The following is an 8,339-nucleotide window of genomic DNA, read 5'->3' as shown; positions in this document are numbered from 1 at the left end:
AGCGAGTATTACAGCTAATCGCTTTGGTTGCCCCTTAGCTTTTGTAACGTTTTTAGTTACACCAAATTACGGGGGAACAAAGTGGAACACGATGTTGAGATTTGGCGTAACGTTAGTGTTAACGTACATTTTATTTTTATATTTTCAAACTGTCGTCGGAATTTGGAGGTAAATTATTAACCAACTAATCTCCATTGATCTTTGGTACTTTTAGTGTCACGAAGCTATGCTATTGATATGTAAATTATTTGTGATTTCGGTTACTGTTTGTTTATTATCAGATACAAGCAGATTTTGGAGGATAAAGAGTTATTCATCGTTGACAGTACTGTAAGTGAAGATAATCTTTTACAAAAATCACGATTGTAACCACTACCACAAAAAAATATCACCGCTAAAATACAGTGTCTTCGATTATTTTAGACCGTTTTCGCCTTATAATCATCCTCGTATATTTATTTCTGATGTTTGGTTTCATTTTTATCTAATTATATTTTGGGGGTTGCTACTGTAAATAATGTATTTAAGGGATAATCTTGTTCATTGTGATTTTAAGGTCTCATAAGCGAACTGCTTTCTCACCCCCAATATAAAAACATAAATAGTTTTTTTTTTATCAAAATACGAGCATGTCGTTTTATCTACATAATAAACCACAAACATTATGTTTCATTCAGATTTTTTTAGAGTACGAAGGATCCTCTTTTTTGGAGTGGCAATATTCTGATGGTTGTCATGTGACTAATAAGAGGTAACAGTTACTTCACATAATAAGTATCATACTTTTCTAATATATAGCTTTATTAATGTGTATTTATGTCTAATCAATTAAATTAAAATTTATTTCTTAAACAAACTGATCCAATAAGTTCACCTCATGCTGTTATGTGGTGTAAATCCCCTGGATTTCAAGCTGTAAAGCCAATTGTTTCTGTAAGTACACACAAATACCTCATGAGGTTTCACATATACTTTTCATCAATTCACATTTTTTAAATATTTAATAATTTCTTTGCAGAATGTGTCTACAGAAAAAGAAGAAAAGCGACACCTTTATATAAGTGACTCATTTTTCAGGCTTGCGTGGTATGCTGTTATTCCTTTGCTCAGGTTTTAACCAGCTCAACTTCTTTCAGCTTTTATTGCACTACAAAATGAATTGCTAAAGTGAGAAAATACTTTGAATAGAATTATATATGCAAAAGTTTTTTTTTCTTCTTTCTTCATGTCCATCAGAAATTCACCTGAACGTGACCCCCAGGTGAGACCTTTACTCTAATCAAACCTTTGCTAGATGCAAACCTGCATCACATGCAGGTTGAATTGTTCCCTTGTGATTTATAATGCTTTTTGATGTGTGCTGTAGACTGTCAGAATATGGATCATTGATCCGGAACTATCCGATGAGGCTGAAATCATAAACACAGCAGTGATTCCCTCTGTAGTAAGTCATCTTCTTAAAACCCCTATTGTTGGTTGTGAATTGATTATTGTAAGTGCCTGAGAATACATCTCTGTACCTTTCCAGTATTTCAGATATCTTACTAGGTGTTTATTTATCGGTGGAGAGTTTGCAGTCATTGGGTTGTCTTCATTCCCTCAGACAAGCGAGAGTTATTTTACAAATCAAGGGTAATGCGGTTCACTTCTATTCAAAGTCAGGCTTTTTCCACGTTTACTCACTTTTTAAATATATTCATTAATGTTCAATAAATATATTTACAATAATGATCTGTATAGTAATCTTTCACAATCATGATTTATTTCAGGTTTTGGGAGGCTCCCCTTCTTGGTGTCCATGAATATCATAATTTTCACATAACCAGTCAGTCAGTATCTTTTCATGGAAAATCTGTTGCTTCTAGTCAACATGTCTTCTACAGGACATCCCCAGAGAAACCACATGGCGACAAAAATGTGTCCTTACGCCTGCCAACTGGTAGTCGAATGTCGATAGTATGGGGTGCATGTACCCCTCACCGAGCCTTGCTCCTATCTGACAAAGGCACATTCATAACTAAAAATGCTTTCCTCACTTATGAGGAGATAACGGTTGATCCTGGAGAACTTTTAATGCCAGCTGAGGGTTATTATGTTGTTTTTGATGCCGTCTTATTGGAGAATGGCTCGATTTTCCGCATAGGAGATGCTCTTTTCTGGAGGGACAATGAGGAAGGAATATTGATGAACATTCCTATAAAACTGCTAGGTGAAGGGCTTAAAGGCCTGAGTTTTAGGACTCAGTGTGCAGATAACTACAGCTTGCTAGTGAGTGTCTCCCATTTGTAAATATCAGTTGTGTTTTCTCAATATGAGGTCACAAAAATGTTGATTAGTCTCTTGAATTTCACTTGCAGGGTTTTGAACTTTCCACAGTTCTTGCATGGACAGACCATGAGCTTTATAAAGGTAGCAAAGCTCTGGATTGGAAGACTAATAGCAACTACATGTCAAACATTCTGAGTCTTCCCAAAACTACTACTATTCTTACTGCTGCATTTGGATCCCATCCAGCATCTTTTGGTGCACTGGTGATGTACACAGACTCTGTACAACTCTCCTTGCTCACATGCTATGAGACTGAAGGCATCTGGAAAACCAGAACTTTACTGAGTACAAATGTTCTCCAAGGACCATTTCAGATGCTCTTTGTCAGCGCAGCATTGGAAACTCTGCTGGTGTGGAACAAAGATACCATACTTTATAGTTTTCATGATGATAGTGAATGGCGTTACCTACAAATAATGGATTCCTCCAACATAAGCCAAGAAGCAAGTGGTAGCCACATTCACCACGTGGTCATGGGTGAGTGGAAGAAATCAGATTATCAGAAGGGCCAGCAGTTATATTTCTTTCAAAATACATTTGAAATGCAAATAAGCTTGATTTGTATCTCTAATAAGAGTTTTATTTAAGATTAAAGCAAGTTTAATCATGACAATTCTCTGAAGATTTTAGCATGGTGATGGATATGACAGTGTTAACGTATTTGGTCTCGGCGGAATAGATCTGCTACGCTGCTCCTGCTGCTGAATTGCTGCTGCTCTTGGTTATTGCTGTAGTTGTAGATTATTATTGCTGCTGCTGTAAGCAAGTACAGGATACATCATACAGTAGCGATATGGTGCTGTGAGTATTTAAGACATACTGCTGCTGCACAAATAGCATATAAAATAACCTGTAGCAGATCTATACAGGTGGAACTGGGGAAGGTGGAGGGTTTCAGAGAAACTCTGAAAAGCGTGTTGCAGGAATCTAGCGAATACTAGCCAGCCATATAAATGCAAGGCTGTAAGCACATTGGCTGTATATGCAGCATGAACCAAGTTGTTTAACTCTCTGAATATAACCAGTTACATTAACAACACATCAGCCTGCGCTATCTAGAGTTTCATGACTAAATTAAATATTTTACATAAAATAAAATGATCTCATGTTCCACTGTTTGTGACTTTGCTCTACAGACAGCTCACGGAACATGCTGGTAAAGATGGAGAACAATGTGCTGTTCTTCTGTAAATTCGGCACAAATAAACTGTTTCGGCTTCCCGCCTGGAATGACCCTGGACGTTCTGTAGTGCTCTACCTAAACCAGAAAGAGCAGATCATTATGCTAACAATGTTAGATGGAGGTTTGCATGTAAAGAAGTACCCTTTTCAGATGGAGATCATGAGTGCCATGCAAGGGGAGGTCCACAGATGTCCTTTTATTGGCTTCACACACAACATGAACAGGCCTGTCTACTACATCGACAAGGAAGAAGCTATTGAGTTTTGGGCCCAGGTAAGTTAGAGTAGACCTACTGTAGTTCATACATCACAAGGGAAGTTACCAAATAAGCTATGCCATGGTAGAACCATTTTGAGTTCGGAAGTGAGCAGTTTATAAATGAAACACATTTTTGTTTGAAGAGCACACTGAACATATTCTGAAGAACCTTTTCCACTACAATGAACCTAATTTCTGATTAGTAATATGCATTGCTGAGAATTCATTTGGACAACTTCAAAGACGATTTTCTCAGTATTTTTATTTTTTTTGCACTCTCCGATTCCAGATTTTCAAATATTTGTATCTCTGCCAAATATTGTCTGATCCTAATAAACCATACCCCAATAGAAAGCTTATTTGTTCAGCTTTCATGTGATGTATAAATCTCAATTTCGAGAAATTGACACTTAATGGTTTGGGTTTTGTGGGTCACAAATGTTAAAGGTTCTTTGTGGAGCCATAGATGCCAACCAAATATTTTTATACTTCTTGTGTATTTCCAGATAGTCTACCATGAAGGTGAAAACATTAATGTGACGCTAAGCTGGAACAAAGACCATGTGTTGCAGATCACAGAAAGGACCCATTTTGAGAGTGTGTGCCATCTGGATACAACAAACAAGGTCTGGACAAGAAGGGTCTTTTACTAAAGCCAGTCTTCATTGAGCTGTGTTTAAAACTATTTAGGTAGTCAGTTGTTTGTGATGCTTATATAAGCAAAGCCTGGTCATATTTACTATCTTTTTCCAGACATTTACCATTTATCAGGATGCAGACTACAAAGACATGATTAACAACTCTGATCTCATGTGAGTGTTTTTTTTAATGTCACATCAATGAATGATTCTTGTACAGATAAATTTAACCATTTTAGTTAAGAGAACAAGTTTTTCCAGCTATTATAACAACCATCTTGTCCTAGAATTAAAAACAGCCAAAACTCAAGTGACATAGTCACTATGGAGCTGCTACCAACCCAGATTGATAATTCATGCAATCTGCCAAAAAATCAGGTAATTTTTTTTGGCTGCTGGGGGGTTACTGAAGATTTTCCTTGTTCTTATTTGTAGAAAAACATTTACTGATGAGAAAGCTACTGTATATAGATAATATACCACTAAATAAGGCATAAATTGTTTGTAGATTTCTCATGTCTTTGTGGGCTGCCCACCAAACAGACACATTCGTGTTATAAAGTAAGTGTCATCTGATTATCTAAACAAACCATTTAGAAAGTTATCCTACAACCATCTACTGTAGCAGTTTAAACCTTTTGACCAGACTTATCATGTTGTTCCTTTTAGACCACTGAGAATTCCATGTAAGATGAACGTTTTTGACAGCTATACCATTCCAGGGTAATATTCACTAAAAACATGACACTTAATAATAGAATACATTGAATTTGATTAAGTCCTGCTTAATAATTTTCCCAATTTTCTTTTACAGATCTGTACTTAGTAATTCATCAAAGGATCTGGTGAGAATCCGTCCTGTGTATTTGTAGATAATAATGTTATCATTTAATCAGCATCACTGAGACAAGAATGAGAACCACAGTGTTCTTTTTGTAATTGAGTCATATTACAGATTTATATAACAAAAAACAAAACAATGCAACTATATTGTGATGACCCGTGCTATAAAAAAAATACATGTGAGGCAACTGGTGATAGTCATGAGTTCTCCAATGTCTCACAGACTGTGTTCTATGACTGGAAGAGCTTTGGCTGTGTGTTGAGAATCCACTACAAAGATGAATTTCGGCCAGACATTGAGATGTGAGTAGGACACAAGCATAATGAGACTCAAAGCTGAAATTAAACCTGAAACAATGAGCAATATGAGTCCCACACTGTTTTACTGTTAGCACCTACAGTAAAACAGTGTGTGACTCATTGCTAATTATGAGGACATATTTCTTTGAGGAAGTAGATTGTTGTTGCAGTGCATTTTTTATAAAATTGATCAAATGTGCAATATATAATATGATCAGGGATTTTTATTTTCTGTAGGTATGATGGCGAGACATTCGTGAGCAGTGTTGATGCCAACTTCATAGTGTGGGAGTATTTTAATCGAAAAGACTATTACTTCAGTGCGACCATGCATCAGGTAATATGTGTCAGATGTGTGTGTGTTCGGCAGTATGTTGCTGTAGAAACCCTAAAGCTTTCTTTGGCTCTGCAGGTAGCCTGCCTTCATGAGGCCCAAACATGGACATCTATGTTAGTTGATGAGAAGCATCCTGAAGAGGCCTGGGGGCCTCATGTGGGTGTCGTTTACTGTTTTATCTCAGTTTAGTTTTCATAACCTGGCTCTCTCTCAGGGATATGAGCAATCGTGTGGTTTATTAGCAATGAAATAAAAAGGGATGTGTGTTATGTCTTTCAGAATTACAGGAGCTGTTTTGTTGACAACTCTGAAAAACTAGGAAACCTTGACCAACCCTATGAAATCATGAATAGGAGTTCCATGAATTTTCTAACCTTTTCTCAAGAACACAGTGCTATTTATGTTTTCAACGTAAAGATTGTGGACCCAAATTACAGGTGCCTGTCACTTTCTTTTTAAATAGCTCTAAAAAAGATTAATAAGTGAAAATAGTTAATAAGTGAGGGATAGTTCACCCAAAAATGAAAATTCTGTCATTAACTACGTAATGAATTCTAAGAGCTCTCAAAATATCTTAACTTGTGTTCCGAAGATGAACAAAGGTCTTACAGGTTTGGAATGACATGAGGGTGAGTAATTAATGACAATTTAATTTTTGGGTGAACTATCCCTTAAAAAGAACAATGGGTCTCGTTTACTAATGGTTACATGTATTATTGGTATTTATACACAAGAACTTTTCACTAAAAATTTCAGTGTAATTTACAATGAGCATACACACATTAAATTGTTCTTAAAGGGTTAGTTCACCCAAAAATGTAAATTCTGTCATTATTTGCTCACTCTCAAGTTGTTCCAAAGCTGTATGGGTTTCTTTCTTCTGCTAAACATAGAACATTGTTAACCAAACAGTTGACGGTAGCTATTGACTTCCATTGTAATTTTTTCCATACAGTGGAAGCCAATGGCTACTGTCAACTGTTTGGTTACCAACATGTTATCTATTGTACTCAACAGAAGAAAGAAAGTCATATAGGTTTAGAACAACTCAAAGGTAAGTAAATGAGGACAGTTTTCATTATTGGGTGAGCTGGTGCTTTAAACTTGTTCTAATGTTAATATAGTTGCAGTATTAAACATGCCCAAGGTATTTCCAATTCAGGTTCTTCTCCTCAACCTATGCTTTACAGCCTCCCTTCCTCATATTTGATATGAATTATATATTCAATTTAATCTTAACATGTTTATAGGCTCGTTTTTGCATGTCATTTCAGTTTTTCCTACATCTTCCTTATGCAGTTTTCAAACACAAATTCTTGCATAGGCAGTTAGTGAATAAGACCCATTGTTTTTTATGGTGTGTTACTGAAGATGCTAATAACCTGTAGTTTTAGTTAAAAATTTGTAGTAGATGATCCTGGCCACCTGATGCCAGAAACTTCATATGCTCTGTTGTGAAAAAATATCTTCTTATTTCTTTCCACTCAGCTTTTGTGATCTTCGTGCTGTATTTGCTGTCCAAACATATGGAATCCCAGAGTAAGCAATTAATTTCTCCTCTGTTATTCATCTAAAGATCATCTTGGAAAATATTTAATGATTGAAACTATTAATCTGCTTTCTTCACAGGGTTGATGAGCTCTTGCCTCTCTATATGTTGTTGTCCCAATCCATCATTACACTCATCATACTGTGCATCAGCTTCTACGGATATACCTCCATCTTTCGAGACATGCTTCAGAAGAAATGCGTGTGAATGTTTAGTTAGTAGATTGTGTATAGTGTACAAATCCAGGTGCCTTGTTCGTTATTCATTGAATTTTCTGTTTAAATGATACTTAACCATTCAGTTCAGTGGGACGATTTACGCACAAATGAATTCATGAATGATATTCACATCTTATGTTTTATAAATAACACCCATTGTTTTCAAATCACATATATGGATAGTCACTTTACTATCAATGAGCCACTTTTAACAAAATTATAACTAATTTTCAGAAACTATATGAAACCATATGTAATTATGTGCAATTTGTGGAATTCGAAAATGGATTTAGAAACTAATATAGCTTGTTTTATATATATATATATATATATATATATATATATATATATAAGAAAGTTTACCCCACCCCCAAATGAGTGTCACAATCTCACATGCTCTGTTGTTAGAGATAATATTGCTATTTTATAAATTCCATTATTTATAGATTCAAAATATGTAATAGATAACTATTCCAACTATTTTAATTGCAGAACTATAACATTATATACAGGTACCATTCAACAAAACAAAACAAAAAATACACAAAATATCTTGTTAAAGAGTTGACTTGGTTTTAATGTTGTATGGGTGTGTAACGATGCTTTAATGTAATGATGAGGTGCCCGTGTGGAGGCTGTTTTGTTCTATAAAAGCAGCAGAGTGGCAGTAATGCACCGCTGTGAG

The 8,339-nt window shown here is 35.6% G+C and overlaps 1 protein-coding gene and 1 long non-coding RNA gene across 2 annotated transcripts; both read left to right on the top strand.

Annotated features, from left to right (window-relative positions):
• The first annotated feature begins 38 nt into the window (after nt 1-38).
• On the top strand, nt 39-924 carry LOC132156586 (uncharacterized). The gene is made up of 3 exons (XR_009437472.1): nt 39-168; nt 678-751; nt 870-924. It is a non-coding gene; the product is annotated as an uncharacterized LOC132156586 (long non-coding RNA).
• A 301-nt stretch (nt 925-1,225) lies between these two features.
• Nucleotides 1,226-7,962, top strand: LOC132157592 (cation channel sperm-associated auxiliary subunit epsilon-like). The gene is made up of 18 exons (XM_059566950.1): nt 1,226-1,261; nt 1,367-1,444; nt 1,529-1,632; nt 1,770-2,268; nt 2,358-2,805; nt 3,465-3,784; nt 4,276-4,395; nt 4,523-4,581; nt 4,695-4,785; nt 4,916-4,968; nt 5,077-5,130; nt 5,222-5,252; nt 5,474-5,553; nt 5,788-5,887; nt 5,963-6,043; nt 6,167-6,324; nt 7,376-7,426; nt 7,517-7,962. The coding sequence occupies exons 1-18, from the start codon at nt 1,226-1,228 to the stop codon at nt 7,641-7,643; spliced, it is 2,490 nt and encodes an 829-aa protein (XP_059422933.1). The 3' UTR covers nt 7,644-7,962.
• The last annotated feature ends 377 nt before the right edge of the window (nt 7,963-8,339 follow it).

This window comes from Carassius carassius, chromosome 14, assembly GCF_963082965.1.
Source record: "Carassius carassius chromosome 14, fCarCar2.1, whole genome shotgun sequence".
Classification (NCBI taxonomy): Eukaryota; Metazoa; Chordata; class Actinopteri; order Cypriniformes; family Cyprinidae; genus Carassius; species Carassius carassius.
The sequence above is the reverse complement of the archived record's forward strand: the minus strand, read 5'-3'. Positions and strand labels throughout refer to the sequence as shown.

What these genes read in the sequence shown, in the direction of transcription:
- LOC132157592 (XM_059566950.1), top strand. Translation starts at nt 1,226, where the DNA reads ATGTCCATCAGAAATTCACCTGAACGTGACCCCCAG. An exon ending in CTATTGAGTTTTGGGCCCAG is followed by an intron (nt 3,785 to 4,275) that starts GTAAGTTAGAGT and finishes GTGTATTTCCAG; the next exon opens with ATAGTCTACCATGAAGGTGA. An exon ending in AAGAGGCCTGGGGGCCTCAT is followed by an intron (nt 6,044 to 6,166) that starts GTGGGTGTCGTT and finishes TATGTCTTTCAG; the next exon opens with AATTACAGGAGCTGTTTTGT.